This window comes from Globicephala melas, chromosome 20 (assembly GCF_963455315.2).
Source record: "Globicephala melas chromosome 20, mGloMel1.2, whole genome shotgun sequence".
Classification (NCBI taxonomy): Eukaryota; Metazoa; Chordata; class Mammalia; order Artiodactyla; family Delphinidae; genus Globicephala; species Globicephala melas.
This window is the reverse complement of record NC_083333.1, coordinates 18,899,254-18,924,541: the sequence shown is the minus strand read 5'-3', so window position 1 is coordinate 18,924,541 and position 25,288 is coordinate 18,899,254. Positions and strand designations below refer to the sequence as shown.

General features: G+C 50.9%; 1 protein-coding gene and 2 pseudogenes across 1 annotated transcript in view; 2 read left to right on the top strand and 1 right to left on the bottom strand.

Annotated features, from left to right (window-relative positions):
* Positions 1–25,288, bottom strand: part of LOC115855777 (receptor-binding cancer antigen expressed on SiSo cells pseudogene) — a 111,211-nt pseudogene that overhangs the window by 6,442 nt on the left and 79,481 nt on the right.
* Positions 1,896–6,606, top strand: LOC115856169 (multidrug and toxin extrusion protein 1-like; annotated as a pseudogene).
* LOC115855775 (multidrug and toxin extrusion protein 2-like) overlaps positions 8,709–25,288 on the top strand; it is a 50,023-nt gene continuing 33,443 nt past the window's right edge. The window contains exons 1-8 of the mRNA XM_060290803.1: positions 8,709–8,885; positions 9,154–9,255; positions 14,214–14,282; positions 17,183–17,331; positions 18,106–18,148; positions 19,156–19,200; positions 21,402–21,499; positions 23,570–23,667. Coding sequence (XP_060146786.1) covers positions 8,709–8,885; positions 9,154–9,255; positions 14,214–14,282; positions 17,183–17,331; positions 18,106–18,148; positions 19,156–19,200; positions 21,402–21,499; positions 23,570–23,667 — 781 coding nt within the window. The remainder of the gene's footprint in view (positions 8,886–9,153; positions 9,256–14,213; positions 14,283–17,182; positions 17,332–18,105; positions 18,149–19,155; positions 19,201–21,401; positions 21,500–23,569; positions 23,668–25,288) is intronic.

Sequence of the window (25,288 nt, the reverse complement as noted above, 5' to 3'; positions counted from 1 at the left end):
GGGACACGGGTTCGTGCCCCGGTCTGGGAAGATCCCACATGCCGCGGAGCGGCTGTGCCCGTGAGCCATGGCCGCTGAGCCTGCGCGTCCGGAGCCTGTGCTCCGCAATGGGAGGGGCCGCAATGGTGAGAGGCCCGCATACCGCAAAAAAAAAAAAAAAAAAAAAAAAGATGAAAAGGCAGCCCTCAGAATGGGAGAAAATATTTGCAAACAAATCAATGGACAAAGGATTAATCTCCAAAGTATATAAACGGCTCATGCAGCTCAATATTAAAAAAGTAAACAACCCAATCAAAAAATGGGCAGAAGGGCTTCCCTGGTGACGCAGTGGTTGAGAGTCCGCCTGCCGATGCATGGGACACGGGTTCGTGCCCCAGTCTGGGGAAGATCCCACATGCCGCGGAGCGGCTGGGCCCGTGAGCCATGGCCACTGAGCCTGCGCGTCCAGAGCCTGTGCTCCGCAACAGGAGAGGCCACAACAGTGAGAGGCCCGCGTACCACAAAAAAAAAAAAAAAAAAAAGGGCAGAAGACCTAAATGGACATTTCTCCAAAGAAGACATACAGATGGCCAAGAAGCACATGAAAAGCTGCTCAACGTCACTAATGATTAGAGAAATGCAAATCAGAACTACAAGGAGGTATCACCTCACACCGGTTAGAATGGGCATCATCAGAAAATCTACGAACAAATGCTGGAGAGGGCGTGGAGAAAAGGGAACCCTCTTGCACTGTTGGTGGGAATGTAAATTGATACAGCCACTATGGAGAACAGTATGGAGGTTCCTTAAAAAACTAAAAATAGAACTTCCATATGACCCAGCAATCCCACTACTGGGCCTATACCCAGAGAAAACCATAATTCAAAAAGACACGTGCACCCCAATGTTCATTGCAGCTCTATTTACAATAGCCAGGTCATGGAAGCAACCTAAATGCCCATCGACGGATCAATGGATAAAGAAGATATGGTACATATATACGATGGAATATTACTCAGCCATAAAAGTGAAAGAAATTGGGTCATTTGCAGAGACGTGGATGGATCTAGAGACCGTCATACAGAGTGAAGAAAGTCAGAAAGAGAAAAACAAATATCGTATATTAATGCATAAATGTGGAACCTAGAAAAATGGTACAGGTGAACCTGTTTGCAGGGCAGAAATATAGACACAGGTGTAGAGAACAAAAGTATGGACATCAAGCAGGGAAAGTGGCGGGGGCGTGGTGTGGTGGTGGGATGAATTGGGAGATTGGAATTGACATGTATACACTAATATGTATAAAATAGATAACTAATAAGAACCTGCTGTATAATAAAATAAAATTCAAAAATTAAAGAAAAAGATTTGAATAATAAAATTAACAATGTTGATCAAATGGACACAGAGAGAACTCTGCATACAATAATTAGAGAGCAACATTCTTGAGTCACATGGAACATTTTATAAAAATGTGATCCCCTTCTAGAATAGAAACTAAATCTCAACAAACTTCAAAGCATATGTATTACTCAGGTCACTTTCTCTGAGCCAATTACGATGAAGCTAGAAATCAGTCAGAAAAAGCTTACCAAAATTAGGATATTTGAAAACACCTCTGGGAGTTCCCTGGTGGTCCAGTAGTTAGGACTCGGTACTGTCACTGCCAGTGGCCCCTGGTTCAGGGAACTAAGATTCCACAAGCAGCGTGGCTCAGCCAGAAAACCAAAAAAACAGTTCTAAGTTACTTCCTAGGTCAAAGACAAAAGCAAGCATACACTTAGACAATTAAAAAAAAAAGTATAAACATGGCAAAGGAGCAGATAAAACTACTGTCATTATTTACAGAAGATGATTTCATAACTCAAGGACCTAAAATGACTGAAAAATTACTGAAAGCAAAAGACATCAGGTAGATGGTGAAATATGGAAGTAATGTACGGAAACTGATAGTTTGTATAAAAGACACCAACAACTAGTTAGAAGGAATAAGGTCAGAGAGGGCAAAGGTGGGAACCAAATGCTTCACACGCATTTTTATGATGTTTTGATTTTTTTGCCACAAAGTGAATATACGATCTCACCCAAAAAAAGTTATTCACACGGGTGGACGCTGTAGGACACAGGAAGACCTTCCCAAGGACACTTGGGTGTGGACAGTTTTTAATGACAGGTTGTTGGGCAGGTGGGAAATGCAGACAGTAAAAAGCCTCAGGGACTAAGGGACCCGGGCACCTGAGGGGCACAGGCAGAGAAGACGTTTCTAGAGCAAAACTTCTGACATCCGTGTCTAGGCTCCGGGATGGGAGGCCCCTGGCGGTGGCTTGTGTGGGGACAGGTGGAGCAGATGAGGGCTCCTCCGGAGGCCCCTGCGTGACCCCGTGGGTGACTTCCATATGTCACAGGTGTGACCCGTTGTCCCTGACCCCGTCCTAATGTGACATCTCTCCTGGGTCTCCCATTTGTGACGTCAACGTTTACAGCTCCCTCTGTGTCTGACCCAGTGTATGACCCTCCCATGTGATGCCTCTATGCACCGGTCACTGTGACCCTTGCCCTCTGGCTTCCAACTGAGTTTGGCTGGTGTGGAGGAAGGAACTAGAAGGTGTGAACATAAATGCAGACCAAGCAAAGGGGACCAGCAGAGGCTCTTCATGCCCAGCTGTGTGTGTGTGTGTGTGTGTGTGTGTCGGGGGTGTGTGTGTGTGTGTCGGGGGTGTGTGTGTGTGTGTGTCGGGGGTGTGTGTGTGTGTGTCGGGGGTGTGTGTGTGTGCCGGGGGTGTGTGTGTGTGTGTCAGCCACTAGCCCTGGAATCTGGCAGACTCCAAGGCGGGTCGAGGAGAAGGAAGGATTCACGGCGGGACAGAGGGGAGGCTCAGGGCCGCCCTGCTGGAGGCTGCTGGCCTGGGGGGGCTGGAGGCCGGCTGACCGGAAGTGGAGTGTCCTGTGTGCTTGGTCAGGGGCCACGTCTCCCTTTCTCTGGCTGGTCCTGAGTTGGAAACAGGGACAACAATTAGGGAAGCTGTCAGTTACTGATGGCGGCTTGGACATCTTGGGTCAGTTATTGCAGAAGTGATTATTTAGCTTCTTGGATTATCCCTAGAGATAGGGAGCTGCCTCTCACGAGGCTGACGTAGGCTGGCTTCTGGGTTGTTTATTGTAGATAAGGGGTTGGCTTTCTGGGCAGGTTGCTGTAGATTGTGGGTCCGAGTTCTATCTTTGTATATAGTCTGAGCACTGTGGCCACTGTCCACGTGTAGGTTCAGGCTCTCCCAGCTTGGAGTTTCTGATTCTGCTGTGGGTTCACTCTTGGCCAAAAGAACTCTCGTCACCTGGGGTCTCCCTCTGGGTCCTGTGTGGGTTAATGGGGTGGAGTTTTTAACGGTACTTTGAGACCGGCGAGGCTTCTCCCGTCCTCCACTCCCACTCAGCCACTCCTGTGTAGTCACCTGTCTGGGGATAATCCTGCCCTGGGATCTACTGCAGTCAGGGCAAGTCAGGTCCTGCACGAAGTTCCGTGGGAGGGAGCGTAGGTCCTTTACAGGGCTGGCGACACGTGCATTTTTGGGGGGTGGGGGGACGTGCCATGCGGCTTGTGAGACCTTAGCTCCCCGGGCAGGGATTGAACCCAGGCCCTCGACAGTGAAAGACTGCCGAGTCCCCTGGACCGCCAGGAGACTCCCAACATCTGCAGTCCCCTTTGGTGAGGAAAACGGGGCATAGTAGTTTGGAAGTACTGTTAGCGAGTATCAATAGTTTGTCTTCGAGTATTTCCTTATAATTGGCAGTTTTCTTAAAGCCAAATGTTATGGCCAAAAATAGCCTCTGAATGTTTGTTCTGAGATCCAGAAACCTGGAAGGTGGCCTCAGGGGTGTCTGGGCTTCCTGGAACCTTCTGGAAACTAACAGGGAGAGCAGGGTGGAGGTTTCTGGCTCACCTTGGGCTCCACCTCAGCCATGAAAGCAGATTCTCAGAAGTACTTAGGAGAAACATACACCCCAGGGCGGCTGGTTTTCCACTGAATCAACCTCTATTAAATATTTCCACTTCCAGGTCTGTGGTTAGGGATCATCATCTGTGCTGTCTCTCAGGCTGTGTGTTTTCTAGGCTTTATTGCCCGGCTAAATTGCAAAAAGCCTGTCAGCAGGTAACTACACTTGTTGCTGTCCTCTCCTGGCAAACACACAGATCCAGCTTTACCTCTCTCTCCCTTAGTTTGGAAGGTTCTTTTCTCTTTTATTATAAACGCTACTTTTTTGTCATTGTTGTTTTATTTTATCTTATTATAGTTGATTTACAATGTTGTGTTAGTTTCAGCTGTACAGCACAGTGATTTAGTTATACATATATATATACACACACACACACCATGTATATATATATATATATAGTGTGTGTGTGTATATTCTTTTTCAGATTCTTTCCCCTTACACAAAATATTGAGTATATGTCTTTTTTTTTTTTTTTTTTTTGTGGTACGGGGGCCTCTCACTGTTGTGGCCCCTCCTGTTGTGGAGCACAGGCTCCGGACGTGCAGGCTCAGCGGCCGTGGCTCATGGGCCCAGTCGCTCCGCGGCATGTGGGATCTTCCCAGACCGGGCACTAACCCGCATCCCCTGCATCGGCAGGCGGACTCTCAACCACTGCGCCACCAGGGAAGCCCTATGTCATTGTTTTAACTGGACTTAATTCAGATGTGAAGGGCCGGTGAGCCTGGCTTTATTCCCCTTTGTTTATTCATCAGATAGAAAAACAGGGGGGGCTCTTTTCTCCCCTGGGTCCTATGCTAAACTTCTGCCTCTGTTCCTGGAAAGCCAATTTCAGGACCAGCTTTAGACCTGGAGAGAAAGGTGGAATGCCATCAAATGTATCCTGATATTCATCCTGTTTTTATGATCTCCCAGTGTTTCATTAAGATACCTGTGGGCATCTTTGTCTGTAAACTTCCTAGGGTCAGCGTAGAGTGTTAGATAGGTGATGGAGAAAAGAGGTGAAGGACGAGGAAAGGAGAATTCTACAGGATCCGGTCCCTGACCTGCTCTCATCTTTTTTCCATCCAACCTTCCCCACCCACTGACCCCACGTCAATCGTTACAAAAGATGATCCTGTACTTGTTAACTAGAGAGGCTCCCATGTTACACGTCAGTTGAAGAAAATGGCTCCACTGGGGAATTAAGCAAGTGTTTGATGAGCACTGTGGTGAAACCTGTGGATTGACTTTGTCTCGTTTTCTAGGCTCAGGTACATGCCAGTTTGAAACGAAATGCGGCCCAGGACAGGATTGCTGCTTTCTCCCAGGACCCACTTCGCCCAGGTATGACACAGCTGCCCCTGGTCTTGGGACGGGCCTGTCTAGGTGTTCACAACTAGATTTGCTGTGCTGAGCACCCACTTAAATAGGGCAATAATGTCTCAGAAACAAATGATAAGGAACACCCAATTTCAAGGTAAACAGCTGAAGTCTGTTTGCTTTTTTTTTTAGTTTTAATTTTTGGCTGCGTTGGGTCTTCGTTGCTGCGCGTGGGCTTTCTCTAGTTGCGGCGTGTGGGGGCTACTCTTCGTTGCGGTGCGCGGGCATCTCACTGCAGTGGCTTCTCTTGTTGTGGAGCACGGACTCTAGGCGCATGGGCTTCAGTAGTGTGGCATGCGGGCTCAGTAGTTGTGGCACGCGAGCTCTAGAGCGCAGGCTCAGTAGTTGTGGCGCACAGGCTTAGTCGCTCGGCCGCCATGTGGGATCTTCCTGGGCCAGGGCTCGAACCCGTGTCCCTTGCATTGGCAGGCGGATTCCCAACCACTGCGCCACCAGGGAAGCCCCCGAAGTTTGTTTGCTTTAATTGCAGACACGGACACACTGCTACAGATCATTAAAAGCTGCAGGTGATCAATTCAGTACTGATGCAAGCATTTAGGGTATTTTCCTTATTGTTACTCTTCTGAGGCATGCTGAGACTAAATCTAGGTCTGGGTCACTATCCTGCCTGGTACTTAGCAGGCCCTCTGATGGGAAGACTAACATCTCTCCCCAGTGCTGTGAACGGCCTTGAATCATTTCTTAGATCATCTTTCTCCTCCGCTGGCCTTATTCTCCTTCTGAGATGCTAATTCGGTGAGTGCTGGCCCCTTGAACATTCCCCCGAAGCCTCTTAACCTAAAGAGCTACCTTATTTGTTGCGTTACTTGGTGGGGCAGAGCCCCTGAGGACCCCAGCTGACCGCAGCGGGATCCAGTCCGTGTCTGTGGGTAAGTGGACAGCACCTGACATAGGATTTCCTTTCATCTCCATGGTAGCAACTGCTTCTTGAATTACCGTTCTCCCAGCTAGTAGCGCATATATGCATCTCCTTTTATACAGAAGAAAAACACCCTTTTAAGGCACTGAGTTCCTTTTCATCTCCAGCAGGCCCTGGAAACCATGGAGGAATGTGGATAAGAGATGTTGGGAAAAAAAGAGGCGATTCAGTCGGATCAGCAGACACGCCAGGAAGAGTGTCTTGAGGTTCATCCAGGGGCCACGTGGAAATTGTCTGGGAGACAGCTGGTGCTGTGGTGAGGGCTTCCGCTCTTTGGGGTCATTGTCATCTTGCTGGTGGGGATTTTAGTGAGAGTCTATGTCAGAATTCAGTGATGTGGCGAGACAGAGAGAGAGAGAGAGAGAGAGGGAGAGAGAGAGGGGGAGAGAGAGAGAGAAAGAGAGAGAGAGAAGAGAGGGAGAGAGAGAGAGGGAGAGAGAGAGAGGGAGAGAGAGAGAGTAGGCCAAGGGATGCTTCTGACCTTACCAACAAAAATTCATTGGCCTAAAGGTGGCAGTTCATTTTCAGTTAACGTTATTCAGCTGTGCCCATGGAGGTCAAGAACTGAGAGTTCCAAGATATATTTTCTGATGAAGAAAAGGAAGGAAGGTAAAAAGTACGTTTTAGTCCAAAACAACATCTGGAAGATTACATCCACCACCATGTCAACCGAAGACAACCACTGTGTACTGGATGTATCGATGTATGGCTTTGTATATTTCTTCTGCTTACTGTTTTTTTTTTTTTTAGACAAACCCATATACCAAGGACTTAAGGATTCTTACTATGTCAATTTTTTTTTTTTTTTTTTTGCGGTACGCGGGCCTCTCACTGTTGTGGCCTCTCCCGTTGCGGAGCACAGGCTCCGGACGTGCAGGCTCAGCGGCCATGGCTCACGGGCCCAGCCGCTCCGCGGCATGTGGGATCTTCCCGGACCGGGGCACGAACCCGCGTCCCCTGCATCGGCAGGCGGACTCTCAACCACTGCGCCACCAGGGAAGCCCACTATGCGAATTATTTAAAATACATTTTACAATATATCTTCCCTTCGATTATTATTCAGCGGGAAACATTTGTTAATATTCATTTGGTACCAAGGGTAGTAGACATGCTTAAGGAACTTAAAAGGGGAGAAGACAGATTACCAAGAAGAAAGGAGTCAGGTGGCATCAATTAGCATGCTTCCTGTCAAGGGCCTGTCTTAACACGGGTTTGGATTGACATGCTGGCAGGCGCAGGGAGGGAGGAAGGACCAGCGCTTTGTTTTTGAGTGGTGGGCATCCCACGGAGAGAAATACAGGCTTCGAAGAGCTAACCCAGGCAAACTGGAGGGAAAAATCAGACCCTGTCTTATTTTGATAGAAGGAAGGGTTGATAAAGTTGGAAGGCAGCAAAAATGAAGAGTGTTCTATGAGAGGGGAGGATGGGGTCCTGGGCAGGCCCTATTCGTCTTGTTTGGGCCTGTCCTCCTCTTAAAAAAGCTGCAGGCTTTTAGTGGCAGAGACGCGGTATATCCAGAAGGTTTTGTGCGGCCCCATCTCAAAAAGATGAGGTCTTAATGAATGCGCTCTTCTCCTTGGCCTTGGCAATTATTGGGAAAGTCTTTGGAGCTGTGAAAATGCAATCACTGCTAACTCATCTTGGCGGGTGGGAGGGCGAGTCAACAGCGGCCTTGGATTAAGGGGTCATTCTTGCATGCCGCGTTGCCGGGCTAGCTCCACGCTGTTCGCTTAGCAAGCCTTCCTACCTACTAAGTACGCTGCCTTCTGGGGTGGATACAAACTGCTAGGCGTGCCGAACAGATAATGGAAAAAATGAGAAAAGGCAGCTCCTCTGGGTGAAAAACACCCCAGGGCAGATTTCGGCGGGGGTGGGTGGGTGGAGATACTCCCTTAAGGCATCTCCACCCTCAGCGCTTCGTTCCTCTTGGGTCAGTTAAGTGGAGGGTCACCTTCCAGGGACCAAGACGAAGGCTGGACCCAAGGTGGCCCTCGCGGTGGGGCCCCAGCAAAGCCCCAGTCCCGGCTTTTCTTTCCCTCTCCACCGGGCACGGGGGCTCGTCCTACCCGCTGCAAATTGCGGGCGGCAGGGAGCGCAACCCCCCGGGGAGTAAATTCTTTGACCCAGCCTGGGGGGGAGACATCACCCGGAAACCAGCGAAGGCTAACTCGGCGCCCCCTGCACTGTTCCCACCTGCCCCTTCCGCGCCCCCCAACCAAGGCCGCCCCTCCCCCGAGTCCCGTGGGCCACGGAAGGCGGGGGCCGGGTCGGCGGCGGTAGGGGGCGGGGCGGGCGGGGCGGGGCCTCCCCACCCCCAATCCCGCCACCGCCCGCCGCCCCGCCCACCCAGCCCACACCATATCAGGCCCACCGCCCCCGCCGCCTCCCGCGCACTCTCGGAGCTGGCGCGTCCGCCGCCGACCCCTCCCGCGACCGCATGGAGAACCCCCTCGCCCCTGCGCCGCTCGCCGCCGAGAGCCCCTCGTCCGCCCGCGACGGCGGCCAGCGGCCCGGGACCCCCGGCTGGCGCGAATGCCTGCGGCCTCTGCGGGGCGCGCTGCCGCCCGACGTGGGGCGCGAGACGGCGGAGCTGGCGGCGCTCGCGGGCCCAGTGGTGAGTGCGCGGCCCCGCGCCGCCCTCCCCGCGGTCCCCCCGGTCCCCCGTGGTCCCTCTCCCCGCGGTCCCCCCGTCCCCCGCGGTCCCTCATCCCGTGGTCCCTCTCCCTGCGGTCCCCCCCCGTCCACCGCGGTCCCTCATCCCGTGGTTCCTCTCCCGGCGGTCACCCCGTCCCCCGCGGTCCGGCCGGTGGACCAGCGCCGTCCCGCGCCGTCTCAGGCGGGAGGGTCGGTGTAACGCGCTGGCCTCCGCTTTCCTCCCCCAGTTCCTCGCGCAGCTGCTGATCTTTCTCATCAGCCTCGTCAGCTCCGTATTCTGCGGACACCTGGGCAAGGTCGAGTTGGACGCGGTTACGCTTGCTGTCTCGGTAGGTTTTTACATTCTTTTGCGGGGGAGGGGGGCTGACGACTTGGAAAAGCCTGGAATGTGAATTGTGTGATGTCTGACACCTGCACCTTCACGCGGTCCGAGCTTGACCCGGGGGTTCCATTACCCTGTCGTTAGATTTGGAAGGAGGTTGTGTCAACTACTTAGAAAAGGTGTTCTCCGTACTCTCAAACTATCCCACTGACTCCAAGTGGTCTGGGGACCGGGTATTGCAAAGAATTCGTAGCAATGAGGCGAAGTCTGCTGGTAGAACTAAAAGAACTGCATTTTTTTTTCTATTATGAAGTTAAACCAGATAACACATCTAGAACTAGGTTGACTGCTGTTAGTTTGAATTACACAGCTCGTTAAGGTGGTGCTATTTCAGCCTTGTAATAAAGTGTCTCCCTGCCACCATGGATTGAAATTACACCCCCTTTGAAGTCCCTGTATTTTTGTTGGTGATGTAGTGGAAAGCTGCCTCTCTCCTGCATTTCATCCATGCTTTCAAAGAAGGTGAAAAGCTTCTGCTGGTAATGGCAGACGGTCTTTCCCAGTCTCAGAAAATGCCCCTCCTGTTCCCACCCAGGTGGGTAGAGCGCTAAGATCATGGCGGGGCCACAGAAGTTTTCCTTATGGTTGACACCACCTTGGTATGTGGAATCATACATTTTAGTTACAGGTCTGTTATTGGGTGAACCCGTTTGGTAGGTTGCCTTTTCATTTTGTTGATGGTTTCCTTTGCTGTGCAGAAGCTTTTCAGTTTCATGTAGTCCCGTTTACTTTTGCTTTTCTTGCCTCTGATTTTGGTGTCAGATCCAAAAAATCATGCCCAAGACTTGTTAAAGGAGCTTACCGCCTAAGTCTTCTTCCAGGAGTTTTATGGTTTCAGGTCTTATGCTCAAGTCTTTCACCCATTTTGAGTTGATTTTGTGTATGGTGTGAGATAGGGGTCCAGCTTCATTCTTTTGCATGCAGACTCTCCTTTCCCAGCACCCAGTTTTGGACAACCTACCTGGTACACCATCCTGTACTTTTCCTTGTTGATGATCTGTACGTGGCCTCTTCTGTGTTCACTGACAACCTCAGGACCTGAGGGCTTGTCTCCGCCTCCCTCCATCTCGCTGGCTTCCAGGACCACCGAATGCACATCGGGATCCACACCCTGCACATTTCCAGCCCGCCGTGTGCACCCACAGCAGAAGCTTTAAACTTTACACTTCCGCTCACCACCCTTTATCCCTGGAGCCCTGTCAAGTCCGCACACCCTTGCTGCCTGTCCTTTGCCCTCATGGGGGTTTCCCATGCTGGGATCCCTCCGTCCTCGCTCGCTCTGCAGCCCCCGCTTGGTCCCCTCTCAGAATCCAGGGCCAGTCAGTGCCTGATTCCCCCTGCTCTTCCTTCAGCCCTGCCACCTGGGTCCTCATCACTCTTCTCCCTCTCTCTTTTTAAAAATTTATTTATTTATTTATTTATTTTTGGCTGCACTGATTGGGTCTTTGTTGCTGCGCACGGGCTTTTCTCTAGTTGCGGTGGGCGGGGGCTACTCTTTGTTGAGGTGCGCGGGCTTCTCATTATGGTGGCTTGTTGCGGAGCACCGGCTCTAGGCGCGCGGGCTCAGTAGTTGTGGCTCATGGGCTTAGCTGCTCTGCGGCATGTGGGATCTTCCCAGACCAGGGCTCGATTCAGTGCCCCCTGCATTGGCAGGCGGATTCTTAACCCCTGCGCCACCAGGGAAGTCTCTCATCACTTTTTTCTTTGAGACCAGCCTTCTACCTGGGCTCAGAACCATCCTTTCTCCTCCAGCCCCTTCCCTTTCACTAGTGCTACTGAATTATGATAAAGTACCCAAGTCTCTCCTTGTGCAGCCCCCTCTCTGGCCTCTATCCACTTAACACTCTGCCAGAAAGTCTACACTGCGTCTTCATTTTCCTTTTCTCCCCATTGCAAACTGGCCTGTTTCCCCACTGTTCCACTTAACCTACTCTTCTGAAAGTTGCCAGGGACCCCCCCCCCGCCCCCAATCTCCAGAGAACTTGCCCTCACCTGGCCGCCTTCCCCCACCTCTCTCCTGGGAACTCTTCGCACCTGCCAGTCCTCCCTGGTTCCCCTTCTGGTAGTTGTGCTGCTTCTTCTCTTCCCCCTCCTCCTCTGTTTGTGGGTGACCATCCTGCCCTGGGAGCACCCTACACATGGCCCCCTGTCTGCATCAGTCAGCAAGCCCTGCTGCCTTAATTTCCCACATTTCTTAAACTCACTTTTTTTCTGTTTCCTGCTACTACTCTCCCAGTGCGGCTTTCATCCCTCCTGCCAGCCGCAGGGCCTCCCCTCCTCCCGCCCTGACTGCATCCTGCCCCCGCCCCCCCATTCTGCAGCCAGAGTCGCGCCCCTCCCGGCTTCTGACCTCCGGGACTTTCTGTTACCTGCTTGCGAGGTCCGGGTGTGTCTGCCTAGACAGGGCAGGGTCACCTGCACAAAACTGTCCCTGAGGACTCGCAGGCAGCCCAGAGCCTCCCCCTCCGGGCTGTGCTGGTCTGTCTCTGCCTGCTTTCTTGTGATCGGCGGCTCCTGTTAACTTCTGCCGAGCCTGGTACCAGCAGAGATGCGGCCCCAGCAGACGTCTCAGAAATGCGTAACTTCGGAGACCCGAGCAGCCGACTCTCACCCAGGCATCCCCTGAATGTATGTTTTTCTCCTCAGCTCTGCGCCTTTATGTTTTCCCATCTGTAACGTGGCGAGGGTTTAAAGCATGATGATTGCGTACGCCTGTACAATCCCACGGTGCCTGGTTTTTCATTTATTTCACCAAAACTATTTTGAAACCTATCTTGGGAAGGGGATTCAGATTTTATGTGTTTTTTGGTGATTCTTTCCCTCTTTTTGTTTTTCCCCTAAAGCACTCAATGATAAGAGGGTAACAGAAGAGTTCCTAGTTTTTGAAGTAAAAATAAAATAGGAATACACCCAGCGAGGTCCTACTGTACAGCACAGCAGACTATACTCAATACCCTGTGATAAACCATAATGGAAAAGAATCTGAAAGAGAATAGATACACATACACATATATAAAACGGAATCACTTTGCTGTACGCCTGAAACCAACACAACATTGTAAATCAAAATTGTATATTTCAATAAAAACAAAGATTTGGTGGGTGACTAACAAAAAAAAATAATACAGTAGATACAAACCTAAAATTATACAGACAGGCTTGAAAAGGGCATGTGGGAAGGTGGGTATGTTCCAAAGTCGGGCATTTCTGTGGATAAGGTCTTAGATAAGGGGGTCTGTGCCTGTCTTATCGGGCAGTGGGTGGCCAGACTTTTGCTTTTAATCGGCTGTTAAAATTGTAACAAATTGCTAAGGAGACAGTAGACTCATTTCAAGAAAACTCTATTTATTTTTTTGCGGTACGCGGGCCTCTCACTGTTGTGGCCTCTCCCGTTGCGGAGCACAGGCTCCGGACGCGCAGGCTCAGCGGCCATGGCTCACGGGCCCAGCCGCTCCGCAGCATGTGGGATCTTCCCAGACCGGGGCACGAACCCGTGTCCCCTACATCGGCAGGCAGACTCTCAACCACTGTGCCACCAGGGAAGCCCAAAGTGTTTGGTTTTAAAAGCAAAGAACATTTCTATATACCCACCTTGTTCCACAGAGCATTTGAGTTGGTTTATAAAAATACTTTCAAGGCAGATAGAGTTGGGTCCAAGCCACACGGGTGGAAGACGACGCAAGGTGGGGTGGTGGAGACTGGCATCTGAGGGGCTGCACATCTGCTCGAACTCCCCACCCATGTGGCTCCCCCAAGGGCCCCTGAGCCATCTCTCAGGGAAGAGCAGCTTTTCTCGATGCTGAGTCGTAGGGAGTTTCTCTTGCAGAGTTTCATGAAGTGGAAACCCGGGTCCCAGATGACGTGCTCTGAGAGATACAGTAGCAGCTCCTGTGCATCTTTTATCACTGGCTGCTGGGAGGGGAAAGTGTGACATCAGGGCTGGGCTGGTAAAAAGCTCGTTGGCTTTAACCAAAGCCGTCTCTGAATAGTAACTTGACCCAGATGGACTTGAAGTTGTAGAGGAAGAATGACACCAAAGTGCATTCATTTACCCAAAAAAGGCTCACGTGTGACATTGTTTTTCAATACAAAACTCTTGAGAAATTGGCATGCTTCCTCTTTCTCTCTTCCTGGAAAGCCCAGGTGTTCTGGGGCTTTTGCCCTGACGCTGTCCTGGGTGGACTCAGCAGAGAGCATCTTGGGGTGGATGTCCCCTCCTGCTCTGAGGGTGGCCTGTCACCCACTCCTGGGGGCTCGGCCGAGAAGGTCATCCCGGGGCTGCCGTCACTGCTAAATGTGAGCCCAGGATGGAAACGAGGGTCTTAGCTCCCCCCACCCAGCTCTGCTGGGCTCTGACCCTTACCTGCAGGTTACCGCTTGTGCCCCTGGTTGTCGGGGGCACTGGGTGGGGTCTGGGCGAGAGGCTGACACAAAAGTTGTGCAGTTCCTCACTGGAGGACCAGAGCCTGGGGCCAGGCTGCCCAGCTTCAGGTCACCATCTGAGTGATGTAACTTGCTGTGACTCAGATGACCCATAAAACGGGAGTGGTGATCGCAGCACTGTGTGTGTGACGGGCTGGGGACGACCCTGCACGAAGCACGTGCTCAGTCCAGGTTTGCTGTCGTTCAATGCACACCGCAGATCAGGGGTATCACCTTCAGGTGTTAACCGCAACGGTACTTTTATTAAATACAGAAGTGGTAATGCGCCGTGGGTTTAGGAAAAACTAGGTTGTTGGCTCCCCTGGTCGACGCAGGTGACTGTGATCCTTTAGTTAGACTGTACGTTCTGTGTGACAGTCGACAAGGACAGATGTGGACACCATGTGATCTGAGACACAGATCACCAGCTGCTCCCGCCTGGTCCCCGGACGCTTGCCACACCTGGTCTGCTGTCCCTTGCAGGTTGTGAATGTCGCCGGGATTTCCGTTGGAACTGGCTTGGCCTCCGCTTGTGACACGCTCATGTCTCAGGTGAGGACCACCCTGCCCCACAGACCTTTCTTTGTCAGTGATCTTTCGTCGTAGACCCAATCTAGGGGACTGAGGTCAGGCTGTGGTTTTGCGGCCTTTTGTTTGTCGGCCACCCCGCTGCTGATGGCTGTAAATGGCGCGGAGCTGGCTTTACTAACCCTGTCCTCTGGTCCATCTACTCAGGGCTGTTTTCCTTTTTCCGTCCTGTCTGATCCCTCCCACCCTAAAACCGTCCTCCTTCATCCACTGCCCCTCCGTCTCTCCTCTCCTTCAAACCAAGCTGCTTGAAGGTGTCCCTTGTGGTCCCTGTCTGGACACCGCCCTGGACTCGGCACCCATCACTGATTCCGTTCCTGCGTGTCCCCCCCGCCCCCCCCCCCACCCCCCGCCCGATCCTGGTCCTTAACCTGCGCAGCCACCGCCACTCTCCACCACTCCCTGGTTGCCACGGTTGCGGATCCTGCCAGTGGTCCAGCCACCTCTCCGGTGGCTCCTTCTCAGTCTGTGCTGTCTGTTCTTCTTCTTCCTGCCCCTTGGAGCCCCCTGCCCGCACCTCCCTCCCACTGTGGTACATCCTCCCCCGGCTGCTGTCTCCCCCGCCGCCAGCGGTGGTGAAGACTCACGTCGCCATCTCCTGCCCCCATCCCTTCCCAGAGGGCCAGGCTCCATTCTGTCCTCAGACCCAGCTCATCCAGGATTAAGCTCACCAGTGTTCCCCTGTAGAGTTCCCTCTCTCAGGAATACACCACCCGCCACTCAAGCCAGAAGCTGTCTGCTTCCTCCCCCATCTCCACACGTTAGCAGAACTGCTGACGGCTCTTGACTTGGACTCGTAGTGTTTCTTGACTCTGCTCGTTTCTCTCCATCCTTATGCCTGTCCTGGGATTGGGAGCTCTGGGCTGGTGTACGGGCATCACCAGCGCAGCAACGGATGCCAGTCAAGGCCTTTTCCTCCCGGCTCTGGCTCTTATCTCACCCACCTGATCTATAACCAGAGTGGTTTTCCCTCTAGACTCTGAGCTCCTTAGGGAGAAAGGCTGTGTCCCTTTCAGTCTCTGAAGCCCTGTGGTTCAGCATTGTGCTTGCTGTAGAGCAAGTACCTTGGAAATTTGTTGAATGGGTGAGGAGGTGGCAGAGATGGGGGGGTGGATGAATGGGTGAGTGGATGAGTGGCTGTATGATGAATGAGTGTGTGGATGAATGAATGGGTTGGGTGTATGATGGATGGATGGATGGATGAATGGGTGGGTGTATGATTGATGGATGGATGGATGGATGATGGATGGATGAATGGGTGGGTGGGGATATGATGCATGAGTGGATGAATGAGTGGGTGGGTGGGTGGATGGTCGGATGGATGAATGAATGGCTGGGGCGGGGTGGTATATGATGGATGAGTCCTACCTTTAAACCCAAAGCCTGGGAGAATGAGGACAGGGTTACATGCCAAGGAAGGAGCAGTGCTAAGCGAATGTAGTATCTCCTGAGCTGTTGCCCTCGGCTCCCATCAGGTAATGCATGAGGGTTTCCCGAGATCGTTTTTCCAGGCTAAGCTGAACACGGCTCTGAAGGACTTAATGTAATTTAGGCCAAAGCTAACTCTGGATTGGCATGATACAGGATATGAAATTTTATTTCAAAAGAGTTTTTTGGGTTCCTTTTTTTTTTTTTGCACCATTTCAACATTTCAGTCATTTTCATTTATACATATATATACTTTAACAAAAAGGCTGTATCTTGTTTCCCCACTTATCATATAATGGACATCTTTCTGTATTATTAAGTGTACTTCCATAGTGGCACATTGTTGCCCAAATTTTAAATAGCTTTTTAAAAAGATTATAAAGGCCAAACACATATAGAAATTTTAGGTTATCTAGAAAAGTATTTTAAAAAGTGGAAAAAATCACTAAAATTTACCCCCGCCCATCCCCCAGTTACCTCTATCAACTTTTTGGTGAATATCCTACAGATATTTCAGTCTGTGTACATTTATGCACCCACACAACTCTAGAATTTACATATGGGTTTTTTTTTCCCTCCCCTTCAACAGTGTTTGGAGAATGTTCTGCTTCAATGAAGTCAGTGTATACTTTCCCATTTAATATTTGCATGATATTCTGTAATATGTCACTGGTATTTCCATTCTTCCGTTACCGGGTGTTTAATTTAGTCCCATTGTCTCTTTTAATGTGTGTTGAGGTCGGTCGCTTTTGGTTGAAGAAAGAGACAGTCATTCCGTTACTTGCAGAGAGAGGAGGCCTGGGCCGGGGCACTGGGGAGCGGCCTGTCCACCTCCCTGCTCTCTGTGCTCTGGCCTCCCACCTGCCCCTCCGCCGCGCCGCTCGTGGGGTTCCTCTGCTTGGAGCTGTCCAGTGACCCCTCCCCCTCCCCTCCCTCCCCCACTCTGTTCCAGCCCTGCAGCGCCCCCAGGCTGCTCCCGCTCACTCTCTTGCCATCAGCCCCTAGGTGAGGCCCCCCCCATCACCAGGTCAAGAGCTGTGCTCACCACCACCCCAACACTCCTTCCTCTTCCCCTTCCCGGATTGACTTTTTTCTATGAGAGCAGGGACTTTGCTCCCTGCTGAATTAGCTCCCAGGCCTCACGGCTGTCTGGCACGTAGTAGGTGTTGTAGAAGTATCTGCTGAATGAATCCGGAAGGCTCCAACATGCGCCCAGTTCTTCTGACACCTTTTAAGCTCAGCTCTTTCCTGCCCGGTTCCCTGGAGCAGGGGACCAGTCGTCCCGGGCAACCAGCTCAGCGGCTGGGGTGGGAGCAGATGGCAGGAAGCACCCGGCAGGGCTGCTGGAGGCGGGCAGGGCACTTCCGGTGGAGGTCTGTTGGCGGGGCAGGTGGCCCAGGCGCTGCATTCTCCATCACTGTATTTGTGTTCCCAAGTCCTTTGGAGCCAAGAACCTAAAGCGTGTGGGGATCGTCCTTCAGAGAAGCATCCTCGTCCTGATGCTGTGCTGCTTCCCGTGCTGGGCCCTCCTCCTCAACACCGAGAGCCTCCTCCTGTTCCTGAAGCAAGACCCCGAGGTCTCCAGGTCAGCCGGATCTCTAGCGTCACAAGCGCGGGGTCACGGTCAGTGGCTGCTTGGTTATCTTGCCTGTGTTGACATTTTCGGTCAGTCACCTGGACTTGAACCCTGTGGAAGGTGGAAGCTGTGACTCTGGCCTGCGGGACCCTGGGCTGGTGGGGACCCCCCGATGCAGATGCACGGGGACCCTGCCCTCCGGGAGGCATGGCCCCACCTGCCCTGCACGGAGTTTCTCCGTTTGGAGTTTTGCACACGCACAGAGTGTCTTTCCCTGACGCGCAGAAGAGGGCAACGTGGTCGCCTCACGCTTGTTTTTAGAGTCGGGATTGTTAACCCTCAGTTCTAGCAGGCTCCCCAGTGATGTCAGGGATGCCGGATGCAGGGGGAGCTGTCCTTTCTGGAGATGCAGGCTGTCCTTTTTGGAGACTGTTGGTCGTGCCTCCTTGTGAGGTACAGCTGCAGTCCTGGCTCTTGCAAGAGGCTTCCGAATTTTGCCCAACTTTCAGTTCATTTGGCTGTGTTCCTTCCAGCTTTTCTGCCTAGGATGACCTGAAAAACATCAAGTCCAGCTCCCCTGAGTAAGCAGACATTTAGCAGGCCTGATGTGATGTCGACTTACGTTGCAAAGAAACAGTCACTTACAAGTGTTACTAACTTTCTCCCACATAAATTATTTTTAGTTTTAATTTTTTAGAACATACTCTGTGGATTCAGCTTGAAGACAGCATGACCAGCAATTGTTTTAATATTAACTGGAGGCTCTTTTGTTGTCTGTTTTAGGATAGCCCAGATCTATGTGATGATTTTAATCCCTTCTCTTCCGGTAAGTGTCAAGAACATCCTTGCGTTTCGTGAACGGGGGCCTCCCCTCCTTTTGTTTGTTTATTTTATCAACGTGCTATTCATGCAAAAGTTGAAAATTTCTTGGACCTGTCGTCCCCACCCCACTGATCCTCAGAGCTTGTGCCACTTTGATGTCCAAGAGCTTAAATTAAATATAAACACTGATAAGGGGAAGACATTTCCTTCCTTATTCTAGGGTTACTTTTTTTTAAAATTAATTTTTATTGGGGTATAGTTGCTTTACAATGTTGTGTTAGTTTCTACTGTATAGCAAAGCGAATCAGCCATATGTATACATATGTCCCCTCTTGTCTGGATTTCCTTCCCGTTTAGGTCACCAAAAAGCATTGAGTTGAGTAGAGTTCCCTGAGCTATACAGTAGGTTCTCATTAGTTATCTATTTCATACACTATTTTATATCAACAGTGTATAGATGACAATCCCAACTTCCCAATTCATCCCACCCCGTCCTCCACTTTCCCCTCTTGGTGTCCATATGTTTGTCCTCTACGTCTGTGTCTCTATTTCTGTTTTGCAAATAAGATCATCTGTACCATTTTTCTAGATTCCACATATATGCATTAATATACGGTATTTGTTTTTCTCCTTCTGACTGACTTCACTCTGCATGAGGGTCTCTAGGTTAGGGTTACCTTTGATTCCAAATTAATCAGGATGCTTCCTGGGCTCCGCCTGGATCTGGGGAAGGACCGCCAGCTGTCACCCTCGGAGCCATTCAGACGTCAAGGCAGCGAGCGGCTTCTCTCGAGCTGGTTAGAATTCGCTTTTGTCCTCACGGAGTCCGCTGGGAAAATCCAAATAGGTAGCATTTGATTATCCTAGCATTTGGTTAGCGTGGGTCTGAGTCTCTGAATTTGAGGTCACATAACAAGATAAATATCTTACTAAACACCAGAACCGACGTAAACTGTGGGAATGAGACTTTTTTTTAATCAACAAGAGCTGTTTTTCTATTTTATCTTACAGGCCACATTCCTGTTCCAGCTGCAGGCAAAGTATTTACAAAGTCAGGTACAGATTCTTTAATAGTTTTATTCCATAATACTGGAAATGTGTACTCAATGTTTTTTTCCCTAACTCGATGTGGTATTTCTGTTTTATTTATTTATTAACGATAATTTTACTCTGTGCCAGATACTGTTCTTAACTGCCTCATAAATACATTAACTTAATTCTAATAACAATGTGAGTAGGCTCTAGCCTTTCCATTTTTAGATAAGAAAACTAAGGTATGTAGATGAGGTGACTTGCCCAAGGTCATACAGATTGTAAGCCAGGGAGCTGGGGTTTGAACTCAGCCTGGCTCCAAAGTCTGATCTAAAGTTTTCAATATTTAAAAGTCTGTATTTCAGGGGCGGGCTTTTCCCTAGCTTTCCCCAGTTTGGGTTTTAGGCAGACACGCCCAACAGCGCGCTGAGAGTCATTTCTCGCAATCTTGCAAGAAAGTAATTATCTTACCCAGCTTCACAGAGGAGGAGAGTTAGGGCTGAAGAGGGTAGGTTCTGAGTTGGCATTTGCTAGATCTTTTTCTACAAACTATCCTGCCTTAAGGATCTGCTTCGAGTATTTCTCTTTCCAACACGACAGCCCAGTGCTGGGCTAGGCCTGAGGGTTACGGTGGAAGGCGGGCTTCAAGGTGGAATGGGCTGAGGGTCCGAGGCTCTGGACCCTGGGCTGTCCCAGCTCACACCGCCCCTTCCCCCAGGCTCAGTGAGACTCGGGAGCCAGACCGAACCAAACGTGTGGCTCCTCGAAGTGGGGGCCACCTGGGACCTGTCCCCCACCGGGCTGCACCTTCTCCATCCGGGCTGCACCTGTAGCCCCACCGTCGCGCGTCCATCTCGCCCATCCTTAACGCCCCCTTCCTCGCTCTGTGCCCCGACCCTGACTGTGCTTAGACAGAGATGCACTCGAGTGAGAACACTGAGGCTCCAGCAGAGGCCTTGTTGCGCTGAGGTCCCCAGGGTAGTGGGCTCTGGTCCAAGCTCCAGGCTGAGCGCTGTCGCCACCTGCGTGTCCACAGCCTGCTTCCTGGCCCCGCGGGACTGGCCAGAGTGCCACGCTGCCAGCCGGGCCACCGCCCACCCACCCCAACCCCCCGGTAAATATCTTAGGGAATTTTCCATAAAAGCAATGGACAATTTTTTCCGAGGTTCTACCCGAGCTCTGTCTGGGTGGAGTCTTGTGGATGGATGTGCCCTGCCCTAGAGAGATGCCCGGCCCCGTCACATCTCTAGGCCACCTGGTTTCTGGCTTTGCACCGGCCTCAGACTGACTGGCACCTGTTTTAGAGGAGGAGGACCCAGTGTCCCACGGCCACCACCGCAGCCATGTGCAGGGCCCCCCGGGGCCTCGTGTAGCACAGGGCAGGGTGGGTGCGGGCAGAGTTGAGAGGCGCTCCAGCCCACCGAACTGAGCCTCCAATGCCTGCGTGTCACGGTTTGTCCACGAAGCCATTGCACTTTGACAGTGGTCAGCCGTTTAAATGCAGGGGGAAAATGCAGAAGTCTTACTTAGAGAAAGTACCAGTGTCGCGTGGGCAGCAGATACAAACGAAGTGAGTAAAGTAAGAATAAAGGGATGGGCGTTCACGGTACCCCTGCTCCGCCACGGGCATCGCTGGGTACTCTGGGTGAGGTGACCTCGTGTGCCCCCAGCCTTGGTCCTGGCGCTCGCAGGTGGTCTTTCCTTATAGACCTCACGCTGGGACCTGGCTGGCGTGGTTGTCCTCTCTCTTTTCTCGCTGGGATTCTGTGCCTGTGTGCACCCGCCTGGAAGCTCCCTGAAGCCCACGCTGTTGGGACTTTATGGAGGTGTCCTCACAACGGCGTCCTCGTTCATTAGCTCCATTTCCAGCCCGTCCCCCCTCTCGAGAGTGGGGGTGGGGAGCCTGAAAACCGTGGTGACCGGAGCCCATCCCGGAGCCCATCCTGGGTCGCCTCATTAGAACAAAAGATACTCTTGGTACTCTTTATAACTAAGGAATTCATAAGGCTTTCAGGAGCTCTGTGTCAGAGCTGGGGTCAAAGACCAGATATTAGAATAAGAGATGCCCCTGGTGCTCTTAGCACTGAGGGAATGGCAAGGGTTTTAGGAGCCCTGTGCTGGGAGCCGGGCGGCGGAGGCCGATGTATGTTCCTTGCTCGCTCGCACCACCCAGCTGACAGGCTGTTGAAAGTGCTCATGTTTCCCTGTGTGCCTGGGGCTCTTAGGGCATCATCCTGCCTCAAGTGGTTACCGGCATTGCAGCGAACGTCCTCAACGTGGGCATGAATGCCCTCCTGCTGTACGCCCTGGACTTCGGAGTGGCGTGAGTAGTGACCCCTCCGTTCCCCACGTACTGAGTGCCTTCTGTGTGCCGGCTGGGATGCAGGGGAGGGGGCAGCCCAGTGGGGAATGCCAAGCTGTGTTCATGGGCAGCGGGTGCCCTGGAACCCGGGAGGGGGGAACGTTGGGGCTTAGTCCGGGGAGAGCGGGGAGCTGACACCCGCCCGGAGGAGGGCGATCCCGAGCCTGGGCACACAGGGAGGGGTGACCCCAGCAAAGGCAGGAGGTGGGCAGAGGCCTGTAGGGATTTTCCCGTTGTCCCTGGATTGTAAAGGAATGGAGCCAGATTCCGTCTCGAAGGAGCTCGAGCAGGCGGGGGTCACACAGAGTAAGACCTCCCCGGGCGGGTGCCACGTGCTGGTCCCCCCTCACTTGAGGCCCCCAGAGCCTGCTTCCTCCGTGTGGCTGGCGTGATCTCACCAGCACTCGTGGACCGGGCCCCGGCAGTTTTGAGGTGCTTTAGGGCAGTGTTTAGGGCAGTGTTCTTTCTTTTTTTCCGCTGTGCTGCACAGCTTGTGGGATCTTAGTTCCCCCACCAGGGACTGAACCTGGGCCACTGCAGTGAAAGTGCAGAGTCCTAACCACTGGACCGCCAGGGAGTTCCCTAGGGCAGTGTGTTTCTTTATAAATGAAAACTGGTTTCGTGGGTCATGACCAGCACTTTGAAAGATTAAATATATTATGAATGAAATAAGATGAAATAGAATAGGAAATAGAACATGGCCTGGGGGTGTTTTTCATGAGATGTTCGCTTCTATGGCATGTGGGTACTGGATAATGACGGAAATTTAATTCTGTCGGTTGCAGTAAAAAATATATACAGTGGGCATCCCTGGTGGCGCAGTGGTTGAGAGTCTGCCTGCCGATGCAGGGGACATGGGTTCGTGCCCCGGTCCGGGAAGATCCCACATGCCGTGGAGCAGCTGGGCCCGTGAGCCATGGCCGCTGAGCCTGCGCGTCCGGAGCCTGTACTCCTCAGCGGGAGAGACCACAACAGTGAGAGGCCCGCGTACCGCAAAAAAAAAAAATAAATAAAAAGAATATATGTACACACACACACACACACACACACACACACACACACACACGCCATTAATTGAAGGATTATGCAGAGTTGGAACACAGACCAATCAATGAAAAAACATTTGTAACACCTTCCAGAAAACCGAAAGAGGCTTTGGCCGTGGGGGAATGAAGAGTCAGGGGCCAAGTTTGAGAAGCGGTGACACTGACCCACGTAAGCATCTCAGCAGGCTTCTCTGAAGGTGAAGCTCAGAGACTGTCTTTTAGAAGGTTTTTTTAAACATATACAGAGGGCAGTTTGGGAACAGGTGGGTAAGAGGAGAAAAACACAGGGATGGATTAAGAAATGAAAAACTGTGAGAACTGGTCAGGAGAGTGAAATGAAGAAACAGAAGAGAATCAGAGTTCCTGGTCTCTGCGCCAGGACAGGGTACATTCTATTTGTGGGGCTAAAATGTCATCCATTGACGATGCTCTCAGGTTATTTCCCAAGACAAAACAAATTTGTTATAATCCTGGGAAATAAAACTACTATGACCCTAGACCAGTTGTTGAACACAGTTGCTGTCTGCCATAGCTTGCTTTATTTATTTATTTATCATCTATCTATCTATCTTTTGCTGTGCTGGGTCTCAGTTGCGGCATGCATGTGGGATCTAGTTCCCCGACCAGGGATCGAACCCTGGCCCCCTGCATTGGGAGTGCGGAGTCTTACCCACTGGACCACCAGGGAAATCCCTGCCATAGCCTTTGAACTAAGTATGTTTAAGAATTTATTTGATGGTTTATTTAAGGCTATCAGAACAAGGAAGGGTGATAAGTCTTTATGTCCTTTTGCTTTTCTAGTAGCATTGGGTTTTTCCACAAAAATTCAATCTTGATGAAAAGAAAACAAGTCTATTATAAGTGGATCTGGTGTTGAAAAAGAAGATAGTCCAGGAGCTATGGGCTCATCTAATCACTGTGAGAGCGAAAGCTTATTATTTGGGAGGAATGTACTCACGGGTGACGATAGCTTTTTCTCCTTCAGAGGATCTGCCTGGGCGAACACCACTTCCCAGTTCTCCCTGTCTGCTCTTCTCTTCCTGTACGTGTGGTGGAAAAAAATCCACGTCCACACCTGGGGAGGTAATGAGGACATTACTTTCTTATGTTATTTATTGTTCAGAAAGATGTGATTCTGGTCTCTGAATTTTTTTTTCCCTCAGACTTTTTTTGTTTTTATCTTTTGGGAAATTTAAAAATTCTATAAAATATTTAAGTTACTGAAAATATAAAAGTTACAGGTTCAACGTGAGTTTTTTTTTTTTTTTTTTACATCTACGAAGGCAGCTTTTGTTCATAGAAACCTACTGGTTTGTAAGAATTAATATTAAGTGAGTTAAAATTGCAAATACAAAATCCTAGCTGTTTCTTGCAAGTCACTCTGCTCTGTTCAAGTGAAGTTTGATTAATGTCTTATCAAATCACATGAACAGATGGAACTCTTAAACAGTCAGCACCACTTTCAACTTAGCTAAAGTCCCTTAAGTATCCTAACATCCATTTATAAATTTAGTAAAATAGATCTGTTTTTTTTTTTTCTTCCCTGGTACGCGGGCCTCTCACTGTTGTGGCCTCTCCCGTTGCGGAGCACAGGCTCTGGACGCGCAGGCTCAGCAGCCATGGCTCACGGGCCCAGCCGCTCCGCGGCACGTGGGATCTTCCCAGACCGGGGCACGAACCCGTGTCCCCTGCATCGGCAGGCGGACTCTCAACCACTGCACCACCAAGGGATGCCCAATAGATCTGTTTTTGTTTTCTATTTTTTTGGTTTTTGGTTTTTGATTGTGGTATGCGGGCCTCTCACTGTTGTGGCCTCTCCCGCTGCGGAGCACAGGCTCCGGACGCACAGGCTCAGCGGCCACGGCTCACGGGCCCAGCCACTCCGCGGCATGTGGGATCCTCCCAGACCGGGGCACGAACCCGTGTCCCCTGCATCGGCAGGCAGACTCTCAACCACTGCGCCACCAGGGAAGCCCTGTTTTCTATTTTTTGAATTGTAGTAAAATATATGTAATATAAAATTTGACATTTTAACCGTTTTTAAATGTACAATTTAGTGCCCTTAAGTACATTCACAGTGTTATGCAATTATCACCACCATCCATTTCTAAAACATTTTTCTCTCTCCAAATAGAAACTCTACCCATTAAGCAGTAAGTTCCCATTTTCCCTCTGACCAGCCCTGGGTAACCTCTACTTTCTGTCCCTTTCTGTTGATCTTGTACCTGACACTTTGCTGAACTGATCTGTTCTTTCTAGGAGCTTTCTTGTGGATTCTTTGGGTAGGTATAGGATGGTGTCATGTGTGAAGAGAGAATTTTACTTTTTCCTTTCCAGTCTTTTTTTTTTTTTTTAAGAATTCTTTTTTCTGTGTGGTTTTTTTAAAAAAAATTATTTATTTTATTTTTGGCTGCGTTGGGTTTTTGTTGCTGTGCGTGGGCTTTCTCTAGTTGCGGTGAACGGGGTCTACTCTTCATCGCAGTGCGCAGGCTTCTCATTGCAGTGGCTTCTCTTGTTGCAGAGCATGGGCTCTAGGCATGCAGGCTTCAGTAGTTGCAGCACGCAGGCTCGGCAGTTGTGGCTCACGGGCTCTAGAGTGCAGGCTCAGTAGTTGTGGTGCATGGGCTTAGTTGCTCCGCGGCATGTGGGATCTTCCCGGACCAGGGATTAAACCCGTGTCCCCCTGCATTGGCAGGTGGATTCT